Genomic DNA, 13,683 nt, shown 5'->3' on the forward strand with positions numbered 1-13,683 from the left:
AGATTCTTTGTCCTGAGCTGCATTCACAGTTCTGGAATTCTCATAATATTCCTATTGTGCAAGCGCCTAATTTGTAAGCTAAGTATCTGCAAAATGCTTTTTCTTGTGATTTGCATTCCGGGAAATGTTACAATTTCATCTGGAAATAAACAGTAATCTGATGTAGGAAAGACAAGACCTTCGCTACATTAAAAAAGCACTCCCTGGTTTTTAATTTCTATAGCTGCACCCCCACCTGATTGTCTGACACTCTGCATGTCTCTTATATATAGCAGGGCTGTGGAGTTGGAGTCGGTAGAAATGTACCAACTCCGACTCAAGCTTTAAAAAAAAATGTATTAATATTTCATAATTAAACTTTCATATGAATTTTATAAATGTTACTCAAATATATATGTTCTATCAAACTATGAACAACAGTGATAAGCAGTTCTGCTGGAGATAGAGACATTTCTTACTTCTTGTGTGTCACTGTTCTCCACTGCCCTTATCTAATCTTATACTTGGTTAACCTCATGCTGCCCCAACCCCCCTACTTACAATGTATGAAACTGAAAGTGAAAATGTGTTGCAAAGTCTTAGTAGTAAAGCTCCTCCTCTAGACTAGATGTTTACTAGGTGTGCGTCTTCCAAGTATCTCACAGCTGCTACTCAGAAGAGGAAGACTGTAAGAAGTATTATCCTTTCAACAAACTTTGCATCAGTTAACTGTGAGTACATGAGGAATAACAGTATTACTGACCACTATATCAGTTGTACGACCTGGCAATAATTTTGTACAATTGTTTTTAGGAAAAACAATTGTCATTTGGATTGTGAATGCAGAATTAAAAACCTGAGAATGTCAAAGAAGCGTCACATTAAATCAGCTGTATTTGAACATTTCACCATCACTCAAGATAGAAAACATTATGTCTGTCAGTGTATGACAAATGATCCAGACGAAAACAAATGCTGTGAAGCAAAAATCAGTGCATAGTCAGGCAAAGATAAAAATGCTCCTACCAGAGCTTCTAATCTAAAGAGACATTTACAGCGCTTTCATCCAGAAGTACTGAAAGCAGTGGATGAGAGAGACTGCATCCAAACCAATGAACCAGTACCCAGCTCTTCCAGCCAAACAAAGGAGCAGAGAACTTTGCAGCCATCAGTTGCAAGATATTTTGTCAGTGACAAAGTTACTGTGACAATGACAGTAGATACATTTAAAAAACAGATCATAGAGCTTGTTGTAAAGGATAGTGTGCCCATTTCATTATTTTCATGACCAGCTTTTATGTGTCTGAATGGGGAAATGGCCCGCAAGCTTGGTGTTTCTCTGGAGAGAGAGAGTATTAGAAAATTAGTAATCGAAGAAGCTTTTAAACAAAAGTAAGAACTTAAAAAAAACTCTCAAGGGACTCTTTCTGTTTCTTAAAATGGATGCCTGCACACGTCACAGAGTGAACTATTTTGCCATCAATGTCTGATTTGTTTGTGACAAAAATGAAATAGTTACCAAGACATTGGCAGTAAAAGACACCAAAGCTCATCACACCAGTGAGTTTCTCCAGGTCTTGGTGGAAAAGGTTCTGCAAGACTATGAACTTAAAGAGCAAGTTCTTTCTGTCGTAACTGACAATGCTTCAAATATGATAAGTACTATTAAGCTAATGAATGAGAGTAATGATGGTGACCAGCAGCTAGACGAACATTCTGGGTCCACAGACACAGAAATGTTTGAAATAGAGGAACACAGTATTGTAACTGAGGAGCAAACTGAAGTTGCCTCAGATGAACAGCAACATGATAGTTTAGATGATCTTGTTGAAACTGTGTCAATCCGTTCTTTCATTCATCACATGCGCTGTGTTGTGCATACGCTACAGCTGGCTATAAGAGACAGTCTGCAAGAAGGACATGCTGCTGCACTGATTGGCAAGGTGAGAAAATTGGCTACTGTTGCCAGAACCCCTAAAGTTGACTCAATTTTGAAGAGACGTGCTGGAAAAGGGGCAATTATTGATCAAGCCACACGATGGGGCAGTACTTACTTAATGATTCAGCGCTTGGTTGAACTGAAAACCTTTCTTGTAGACATGGCTAACCCTCAACTGACGCTAAATGAAAGTCCGTGGAATCAGGTGACTGAGCTGGAAAAATTGCTAGAGCACCCATGTACAGTGACTAAAAAATGACAAGCAGAGGACTTAACTCCAGGTATTTTCTTAAAGGAGTGGAAGAACCTGATGTCTCGCCTGTCCCAAAGAGGAGGGTTAATTGCAAGTGGCATTGCTACATCAATGGAGAGAGGAGCTACTATTACAAAATACCATTCTTTTGGCAGCTGTTTATGTAGACCCAATGCATCGGATTCTTCTAGATGATCAACAGCTAACTAAAGGAAAAGAAGCTCTGTTTGAAATAGCAGTAAGGATGAAAGGGTTGCAGAACAGTCAGGAGGAACAAGAAGAATTTGGTCGTCCTGCCACATCTTCACCCTCATCATCAACTGATGAAGAATTTAATTGTGAAAAATGTTTGGATCACAAGGACCGTGCAAAGCGTTCCCGCATAGAAAAGTGGTCATCCCCATCAAAGAACACAGCCAGAACATTTCAGCAGAATTTTTTATGTGCACTAAAAGAAATTGAGAAATTTGACCGTTCATCAAAAATAACAGTGCAACAAGCGATTCCTCTGTATCCTGACATTGTCAGAGATGTTGCCCCCCCCCGAGTGGTTACTGCTTTGCCACCAACCCAAGTTAGTGTAGAGAGGTTGTTTTCTGCTCTCAAAATAATTAGATCAGATTTGAGGGCATCCATGAAGGAGGATCTGACAGAGGCAATACTTTTTCTGAGGACAAATTTATAGATTTCTTCTTATTAACTGCATAACAGTGTTTATTGCATATTTACTTACAAGAGTTTAGAAAAGTTTATAAAAGTTATTTGCTATATTCTAATTGTATTCTAATAAATATAGTTTTTGCTCTAAGTGGTCTGATTACTTATATGATGGTGAGAAACTGAATAAGCACGATGTTAATATTTTACAACAGTAAATTTATTGTTACGAATTGGCCATTTATGAAGGAGTCGGAGTCGGAACCTGATAAAATCCAGGAGTCGGAGTCGCAACTGTGGCTTACCGACTCCACAGCCCTGATATATAGTGTACTTGCTTCCCTGCAGTTCCTGTTTTCTTCCCATCTGCTTCAACCTTGGTTCCTAACCCTCTCCTCTATACTCTTCTGTAAGTCCCATGATGCATCAGTACAGCATCACATGACCCTGTATTCATCCTTTATTATTCTCCTACATAAGCTAAGATATTATAAGTATACAGTCAGGAAGATTGAACTGTGATCTCCTACATTATAACTGTGTGACAGGCACTGTGCAGTCATCATCATTATCTGTGATAGATGTTTCTGTCTTACCTCTGTGGAGATCTTCAGTGGTACAGTCCATGCAATTGCATCCCATAAGAAGTTTTATTGACTGAGATAGTGACCCCCTTCACAGAACATAAAGCCACGTAATTTCCAGGGAGTCATAGTGTGATCACATGACCTAACTGAAGAAAAGTATATTGTATATGAAGAGAATTTCTAGATGGGTCTTAACAATAAATAGGGTCATACTAGCTGAATTATATGTATTAGAAAATTAGTGTAAGGATAAATTAAAAAAAAAAAAAAACACTGGAGTGTTACTTTAACCTCTTAGTGACCAGACCTGAGTAGGCATTAATGACTGACCAGTTTTGTTTTGTTTTTTTTGCTTCTCCTCTTTGCAGCAGCAATAATGTTTTTATTTTTTCATTGACGTGCCAGTCATGTGATCAACCAGTTCCCACAGAAACTTTGGCAGGGTTGATGCATCTTTTTTGCTGCATAGCACTCACTGATCACTATGAAGTCAGCAAAAGAAAAGACAGAAGTGGTAATAAACTGCTTCTGCCTTCTCTCCAGGGGGGTTCCTGGCTGTGTCTGAAAGTCGGGTACCAGACCTGCTTCTCCTAAACTTACGGCACTTGATAAATCTGGTTTAATAAGCTGTTAGTTGATAACCTTGTTGCCAGACATGTTACTATTTCTAATGGTAACCAACAGAATTGTGAATTCAGTTCTGGACAATAATGTAGGTTGTAACTTAGTATCAATGGAAGAGAAGTAAAGTAATACAATGTTGAAAGGGTTGTCCAATGCCATGATATTTTTGCAAGCCACCTACAAAGTCTTACAAATAACAAAAGGGGTAATAATCACCTTAAAGAGAATGTGTCATCAGAAAATCACCTATTGTTTAAATCAGGTTTTTGTGTTTTAAATGTATATTTTTTTTACAAATTTTTGACTTTTTTTTTCATTTCCATATCGCAAAGTTTATTAAAAATAATTAATTAATGAAAAAAAAAAAAAAATCTTGCAATTTTCACACTGGCCACTGGGGCTTTTTTTTAGACTCTAACTTCCTGTTTCAGGAAATAACACTTGTACATTAGCCGCAATTGAAGTGTCTAATGAGCAAGTGCAAAGGTGATTGTAAAGGGAGGGGGAGCAGGGTCAGCTATGGCATCAACTATTGTAATTGATGGATCTGTCATTGTAACCCTGCCTCTGGTGGTAATGAGTGTAATGAAAACTCTTCCTTAAAGAGCAGGAATTACAGTATGAGGCTACAATAGGCCCATCGGCAATTGTGAGAATGAGAAGATTGACATTTTTGAGCTCCATATATGATTTTTTTGCAATATTATTGGACTAACACGTATGATTAATGATCCTCGAAATAAATTATCTTCCTTCTTTAGTTGCTGCACGCGATGGCGTCTGAGATATCCTACTTAGAGGCTTTTATTGAGTGGAAGCGTGTCGAGTCCGTGTACTGGCAGTGGATGGTAAGGAATCGGATCGCAGTTCTGCTTCTTTCAGATGGCAAAAAAATGCTCTTTCTATGGCCGAGTTACCATAATCATTGAAGTTGGTATATTAAAGGGGTTGTCCATTTTATTTTATTTCACTTAAATTCATGTATTTAGGACTAAAAATATTTTTTGTAATTGATTTTCGTTAAAAAATTTGCACCGTTTGCCTTTTAAAGACTGTTTCCTGGTACATTCAAGGTGGTTTTTGGTCATATATCAGCTGAGAAGGGCTCAGAAAAAGACAGATAAATGTTACAAACTCCCTGACACAACGTCCTAGCGAGCTGACTGATAGATTTTCAGTTAACTCCTCTTAAGCCAGCAATAGACAGTTCAGCACACAGGCTATAGAAGGCCAACGGGGCAACATTTTTAATTAAACCCAATTGCAAAAAGGATTTTTTAGCCCAAAATACTTGCATTTAAGTAAAAAAAAATAAAAATTACCCCCCCCCCCCCTTTTGCTTTTTCTGCACTAGAACACTAAGTGTGTTGGAACAGCTGGGGGGATAGGGCGTGACCTACATCCTTTCAGCTATGTCCTATGACACAGCCATCAATACCAGCTTCCTCAGCGTTCTTGCACGCTAAATCCCTACTTATTTAGAAACGTACGTCGGAGATATTTTGGTAAACCTAAAAAAACACAAAATCCTAAAAATTCAACCATGAAAAACCCCCCACAAAATATTTATAAAATATGTTTAGGTGACATTATTATTTTTATCACTTATTAGGACACGGTCTTGGAGTCAACAAGTGAAGATGGACATGGCATCTTTACTACAAACATGGACACCGTGTGCACATTTGTCACAAGTAGTTCTGTACCGCCATATATACCCACGGATATAAAAGTGTTAAGCAAGTGCTTACGTGACACACAAGATCAGCTCCATAAGCGCGCCATACTCTGGAAGTCATCACAAGAACAGGTAGGAGCTTATATAGCAAATATTTGGAAACCAGCTGAAAAGTTTGTACTTCTGTTTCTTTTGGAAGTTTTTTTTTTTTTTCTTCCATTTTTAGCTTCGCGTTCCAGGTATTAAAGGTTTTTATTTTTTTCCCAAGGCGTTCCTAACATAAAAGGCTAATTTGAAACCATTCTCCATACAGCCACAGCAGGTGTCGGCTGTGTTATACAGCCAGTACCTTACCTCTAATGGCTAGTCCAGTCTTTGTTGTTTGGAAAAATAAATTAAAAATGAAGAAATTGACAATGCTATATATATGTATATAAATTATCAATGTTGAAGAAATATATATTTGATATCACCATGTTTGTAAAAGTCCAATCTATGTAAATCTGATCGACTCTATAAATGGGGGGAGGGAGTAAAGCCTGAATTGTCATTCCATTTGCCTCTGTGAGCGAAATACTCTCTTCTATGCCTTTTGAACTCCAAATTAATAAGATTTGTTTTACGAGCGCTCGGGGAAATGAATGCAGCACCGCCTTGTATGGTGTAGGCAGGATTTCTGGTTTATTAGCACATGTAGGCGCTTTAAATAGTGTCACAGACTAAGGAAAAGTTATCAGCGAATAGGAACTTTAGGGGCGTAAATAGAAATATGAAACTTCCCCGCCCTCCAATGTTACCTGATCACCGTTACACAGAAGTTACAAGACAAGATGGAGATCACATACTCAGAATGGATTCTGTTCTTTCACATTTCCCCCTTTTGAGACCAATTATGGGTATTTTCAGTAGGTATATAGGAATGCGCTAGTCGGGTCCTCGGGACTTTCTCACCTGCTTCACTACAGTTCCCTACCTGAAGACCTATAACTGTAACACAACACTGGATCTGATCTCTTCTTCTCTGATGTCCACAATATACAGCCAGGTGATCTTTTGACAAGGTTTCTTTTAGCGCTTTTACGGCTACATATACCAATAAACAAAATAATAGTAGTTGCATACATGCATGTATGATCCCTGAGAGCCACCTGCTTACACCCTAGAAGTATTATAACTCACAGGACTGTGAGTCCAAGTCCAACAGTCCCTAGATGACGTACTCATGTCCATGTCTTTTTAAAAGCACCTGGTGATGTCTGATGAACTCAGTCATCATTCAGAACCTCCTTCAATGTCTTTGTGAGGGGCAATTATGCCGCTATCCCCATTAGAACAGGTAATAAGTAGTGATGAGCTCGCATGCGCGTTACTCGAGATTTACGAGCATGCTCAGGTGTTTCCCGAGTATTTTCAGCGTGCTCGGGTCTTATGTTTCAGTCACTCCTTGCACATGTTTTGAGACTGTTTGACAGCTTTAGTACATGTGAGGAATGTCTGTTTCTTAGGCATTCCTCACATGTATTAACCCTGTCAAACAGTTGCAAATCATGCACACAGCGCGACTAAAACATAACACCCGATCTCGCTGAAAATACTCAGGTTATCAGGACATACTCGCTCATCACTACTAATAAGACCATCATTCTGCTGGTGGTGTGACTCTTTACAATGGCTGCTTGTATCCAGGTGTGTTTTCCCTCAAGCTTCATATAAATTGCTGTGGTTAGGAGTGCTTGGAATGCCATCAAATCTTGTCTCACGGCTCTTTCTCACGTGACCTTGTTTAACCACCCAGCTTCCTGACTTCTGATCATGTTCTCCAGACACTGACTCAGGATCTAGAATGTTAGAATACACCTATTTATCACACTGTTCAGGCCATTATGTAAGGCTTGTACATCGCTGGCCGCGATATCATCCTGCATCTGAAGTGACTCTAGAAAGTGTAACCCTGTTCTAGGTGCTTAACCAAAAAGTATTTCATTTGGATAGGGATCGGATTTTTCTACCTGGTGTGTATCTCATTGGAAAGTCATGGACCAAATGCTTGCTTTTAGCTCTTTTCTCAATCTCCTTTTTTTTTCTTATGGATTTTTTTTTTACCTTTAACCCCTTTCCGACCTGGTCAGTAATAGTACGCACCAGGTCGGAAAGGCCGGTTCAGCGGGGACTCCGGCGGTGAGCCCACACTGAACAGAGCACATGTCAGCTGATTATTACAGCTGACATGTGCCCGCAACAGCCGCGGGTGGAATCGCGATCCACCCGCGGCTGTTAACATGTTAAATGCCGCTGTCAAACTCTGACAGCGGCATTTAACTCGCTCTTCCGGGAAGCGCGTCCTAAGCCCTGCCCATCGGTGACCCCGTCACGTGATCGCTGGTCACCAATGGGTGGGCATGACAACCCAGGGTCTGAAACAGACGTCTGTGGTTGTCATGTCTCAATTGCTATGAGCGCCACCTACTGGTCAGCACTCATAGCAAGTGAGCATTTCTCCTGCATACAAGCGATCTGCTCATCACCTGTATGCAGTAGAAGCAATCAGACAGCTGCTGCTTCTAGTCTCCTATGAAGACTATTGAAGCATGCAGAAAGTGTAAAAAAAAAAAAGTTTTTAAAAATATGAAAAAAATAAAAAATATATAAAAGTTTAAATCACCCCCCTTTCGCCCCATTCAAAATAAAATATATATATAAAAAAAAAACCACATACACATATTTGGTATCGCCGAGTTCAGAATCACCTGATCTATCAATATAAAAGAAGAATTAATCCTATCAGTAAACGGCGTAACGAGAAAAAAATTCTAAACGCCAGAATTACGTTTTTTTGGTCGCTGCAACATTGCAATAAAATGCAATAACGGGCGATCAAAACATCGGATCTACCCCAAAATGGTATCAATAAAAACGTCAGCACGGCGTGCAAAAAATAAGCCCTCACCCAGCCCCAGATCACGAAAAATGAAGACGCTACGGGTCTCGGAAAATGGTGTCTTTTTTTTTTTTTTAGCAAACTTTGGATATTTTTTTCACCACTTAAATAAAAAAAGAACCTATATATGTTTGGTGTCTACGAACTCGTAATGACCTGGAGAATAATAATGGCAGGTCAGTTTTAGCAATCAGTGAACGTGGTAAAAAAAGGACCCAAAAAACAACTGTGGAATTGCATTTTTTTTGCAGTTTCGCTGCACTTGGAATTTTTTTCCCGTTTTTCTGCACACGACATGGTAAAACCAGTGATGGTGTTTAAAAGTACAACTCGTCCCGCAAAAATTAAGCCCTCACATGGCCATATTGACCGAAAAATAAAAAAGTTCTGGCTCTGGGAAGAAGGGGAGCAAAAAATGAAAACGCAAAAACAGAAAGACCCAAGGTCGTTAAGGGGTTAATATCCCATTCAGCCTTTCCGCCTTCCCACAACTTTGTGGGTGGTAAGAGTGTAGAAAGTCTGCTAATTCCCAGACTGCAAATATCTCCCTCATGTCCTCTGGTGTAAGCTGTGAACCTGTATCACCGTTATCAGTTCAGAACCCCATATGTACATACCACCTCCTTCATGTGGTTTTGAGCAGTAATCCTATAGCTTTCTGCACTGGATTTGCCTCAGGCCAACCTGAAAAGAGATCAACACAAACTCTCATATCCCTACTCGTGGTAGTTGTATATAATCAATCTGCAATCTCTGGAACGGGTAGAGCGGCCGAGGGGTGTGTTTCTGCTGGGTCGTTGCAGTATGTCCTACGTTGTTGGGCACACATACAAGACTAGGTGTACCTGGCTGCCTGGGTACTGAACCCTGATGCCACCAAAGCACCAACATAGCTGTTATTGACAAATGCATTAGTCAATGGATTACCTGAGCCATCATTAAGACAAAGCTTACCGCCCTTGTTCCACAGACCTTCCTCAGCCAGCTGGGCTCCCTGCATCTCCCACTCCTTCTGTAGGGAATCAAGAATATCAGGAGTGACAGGTGCCACTGAGGTCCTGGTCTGTATCGGTGCTAGACTCTCGACTCTAGGCCTCTTCACCGGTTCCTTCCGTCTGCACACGTACTTCCTCTGGCTTCATCAGCGTCAGCTCAGGTGTGAGCTTTATCTTCATCATGCCAAACTTAGGCGGTAACAGGAAAGCCTCCATTAGAGCCCTTATGCCCTCTGCGGTTTTATAGGGTTCTCTACACTCCTCAGTGAGTGCCTTCATCTCTGCCTCCTGTACCGATAGGTGAGGAGGGAGTGGTTCAGCTTTTATTACCTCATGTTGTGTGACCACAGCGTATCCAGTATAGAACCGACCAGCATCTTGGTATCTGGATCCATCATCAAAAAACTCAAAATCTGATATAGCAATGGATTCCTCTGAGACATGTTCAAACCCTGCTGTTTCTTGTTGCTTCAGAGCTACACAATCAGGGGGTGTATGTATGTCGGCTATCTCCTCCTCTGTCAGAGAATGTAAAAATAGTTAATTTTCCCCATCTTTCCACCCTTTTTGAATCCGGTGAAGAGCGCGTAGCAAGAGTCAAAACTGTGCATCGCTTGAGTTCTACCTTTGGGGCATGAGAAGGACACATTGAAGTCGAAGTTGCCGAGCCTTTGCAATGTGTCTAGGTTGTACCTGACTGAGGACACCAGGAATGTCATGTTGAGTGTAAAGGGTGACCTTGCAATCAAGAACTATTTCTGTGACCTTTAGAAATGGCTCTAACACAAGAGAGTGCACCCCTGGCAACAGGACCCAGCCTAGCTGAGTAGTAAGCCACAAGTCTTCGCTGTTCTCCATGTTTTTGAGTAAGTACTGAAGTAGCACGGCCTCTCAGTGCAGAACAAAGAAAATGGTTTAGTATAATTAGGTAAACCAGAGCTGGGGCAGAGGTAATCAGTAGTTTGAGAGTAAAAATTTTGTTCAGCTTCTGGGGTCAGATGGAAGAATTGTGTAGACAGGCAATCATACAAGGGCTGAATGAGTTGAGATGCTGATCGTATCCATGGCCTGCAATATGACACCAGACCCAGGAAAGATCTGAGTCCTGTAATGTTTTGGGGTTATGTAAGCCTCTGTATTCAGACCTTCCTTTTCTCTGTTTGGTGCATTGAGACAGGCAGTGTCCTAAGAAGACCACCTTCTGCTGAGGTCTCGCATGCATGTTCTGCTAGGGGACACAAAAGTGAGATAGATGACTCCTAACATAAGGTTTGATCAGGACCGCAAAGTAATAAATCGTCCACATACTATAAACTAAAGCAACACAACCTCCAGATAGAAAGGAGTCCTTTTTTATCTGTGAATTTTGGGCACCTTGTGATGGCACCGTCCATGTAAATTGTTTATGGCCATGGAAAAATAAAACAAACACAAATAAATACTGGCAGTCTGGATGCAGAGGCTCGGAAAAGAACATGTTTTATAAGTAAGTCACCATCAAGTGCTTTAATAATCTCCCATTAATTGCATGCATAATAGACTTGGCTGCCAAGTATCTATTAAGAAAAAAACTAAGAATTTGAAGAATTTGTCCGGAGTTAATTTTAATCAATGGGGTAAAATTAAATACTAGAATTGCAGGAATTCTATCTACTGGTTTCCGATAATTAGAATGAAGGGGGGAAAAAATCATTCACAGCTAACTGCGATGTGTGTGGGGCGCTGCTGCATTATGTGAGCCCCTTGTTGTTTTTAGTTGTAATAGACAATATGCCTTTTTGCCGTGTGAATGGGTGAGGGGCGCTGCATTCCTTTCTCACCCCCTTTCTCTATGTTAAGGTAAAAACTTACTCTCTTTGTTCTGCAAGTTTGAACCAACTCCTGGTCCTCCTCTTAGCCGATTGCAAAGTGTCTTTTAAATCCTTCCCTCTTTTCAGGACACATGTTACCACTCCTTAATGGATTCCTTATTTATCGGTCGACCATGACAGCACCACGAGAGAGGGAATCCGCCCACCAAGGACCGGAAACCTACAGGCTTAAAAGGGGGCAGCCCTCCCCCTCGCCTCAGTTTTGTTTCCTGTCCTTGATGAAGGGATCCTATCGCAGGCGTGGAAGATCTGGTCCCAGGATAGACGTGGCTATAGCTAAGGCGTCCAAGAGTTCCTCCCTCCCCTTTGATGATATGGGGGCTCTTAAAGACCCCTTGGATAGGAAGGCTGATACTTTCCTCAAGGGGACCTGGGAAACTTCTGCGGGAGCCTTGAAACCCGCGGTTGCGGCTACCTGTACCGCCAGGTCCCTAATGATTTGGCTAGACCAACTAGAAGCCCATCTAAAAAACAACACCCCCAGGAAGGAAATTTTAGCGGACATGTCACTTCTTCAGGGAGCAGCAGCTTTTCTGGCAGATGCATCGGCTGATTCTGTCAGGTTTGCAGCAAGATCAGCCGCCATGTCCAACTCAGCCCGTAGAGCTCTGTGGCTGAAGTGTTGGCCGGGGGATATTCAAGCGAGAACAATACTCTGCTCTATCCCTTGTGAAGGGGAGCATCTCTTTGGGTCGGTCCTAGATGAACTGTTGGATAAAGCAAGTGCCAAAAAGAGGGGTTCCCTAGCCTGTCTATTCCCACGTACAAATGCTCTTTCCATAGGAGAAGGTTTCTACGTAGTAAACACCAGAGGGGTCAGGAGAAATGGGAAGACAGCAGGCCAAAAGGTAAAGGGCTCCTGTTCGGCTCTTCTACTAACCAAGGCCCCCGGAAACCGAGTCAATGACGCGCGGCTCAGGTAGGGGGGAGGCTGTTTGGCTTCTTACCTGCCTGGACAAAGATTTCTTCTAGTAATTGGATCCTTGGTCTGGTAGGTTCCGGTCTGAAATTTGAGTTTCAGCGAATTCCTCGTGGGAGGTTCATCCTGACCCCAAACCGTTCCTCAGCACTGGAGCAAACGGCCCTACAAGCGGAGGTCCTGAACTTGGTCCATAAGGCCGTCCTAGTAGAAGTCTCGACAGCAGAGAAGGGACTAGGGTTCTACTCACTGCTATTTCTGGTCACTAAGCCTGACGGGTGCTTTAGGTGTATTATTAACCTTAAAGCCCTAAATAAATTTTTGTTAATTCCCACCTTTAAGATGGAATCCATCAAGTCCACAATAAAATTACTTTTCTCAGGCTGTTACATGGTAGTGTTAGACCTAAAAGATGCCTATTACCATGTACCTGTACATAGAGACTTCCAGAAATACCTTAGGGTGGCTTTGATCATAAATGATGAAATTAGACATTTCCAGTTTGCAGCCTTGCCATTCGGTCTGGCCATAGCCCCTAGGGTATTTACGAAGGTGATAGCGGAAGTTATGGCTCATGTGCGGGAGCATAATATTTTGATTATCCCGTACCTGGATGATTTTTTGATTGTCGGAGACTCGGCCTCCCAATGTCACAATCATCTTAAACTGGTATCCTCTGTCTTGGAAGATCTGGGCTGGATCCTTAATCTGGAAAAGTCCAGAGTAGTCCCTTCGAGAATACAACAGTTCTTGGGTATCATGCTGGATTCAGACCTCCAGATATGTTTCCTTCCAGAAGCCAAGAAACAGAGGGTTAAAATGCTGGTGGAAAGAGCACTTTCAAACCCAGTCATGTCCCTTAGGGCTGCAATGTCCTTGCTGGGTACCCTATCATCTTGCCTTCCGGGGGTTATGTGGGCACAATACCACTCCAGGGTCTTACAATGGGACGTCTTGCATAATGAGTTCTTGTTAAGGACATCCGCCCTTCCAAGTGCCCATTTACCTCCCCGATCTGTGGACTCTTTACAGTGGTGGGTGAACTTGGAAAACCTGTCTCGAGGTGTTCCCTGGGTGTTTAAAATATATAAAATAATTACAACTGATGCAAGCTCTCATGGATGGGGAGCCCACCTGGGAGATATGGCTGTCCAGGGGTCCTGGTCAGACGCTGAGAAAACTCTTTCCTCCAATACTAAGGAACTACTAGCAGTAGATAAAGCGGTTGGGCATTTCTTACCGT

General features: G+C 41.6%; 1 protein-coding gene across 2 annotated transcripts in view; it reads left to right on the forward strand.

Annotated features, from left to right (window-relative positions):
• Positions 1-13,683, forward strand: part of TEDC1 (tubulin epsilon and delta complex 1) — an 84,373-nt gene that overhangs the window by 39,866 nt on the left and 30,824 nt on the right. For both annotated transcript variants that reach the window (XM_073639148.1, XM_073639149.1), the window contains exons 6-7: positions 4,801-4,887; positions 5,652-5,849. In XM_073639148.1, coding sequence (XP_073495249.1) covers positions 4,801-4,887; positions 5,652-5,849 — 285 coding nt within the window. The remainder of the gene's footprint in view (positions 1-4,800; positions 4,888-5,651; positions 5,850-13,683) is intronic.

The sequence above is a fragment of the Phyllobates terribilis genome, unplaced genomic scaffold, assembly GCF_046119375.1.
Source record: "Phyllobates terribilis strain yellow unplaced genomic scaffold, ASM4611937v1 Scaffold_7__3_contigs__length_470593459, whole genome shotgun sequence".
NCBI lineage: Eukaryota > Metazoa > Chordata > Amphibia > Anura > Dendrobatidae > Phyllobates > Phyllobates terribilis.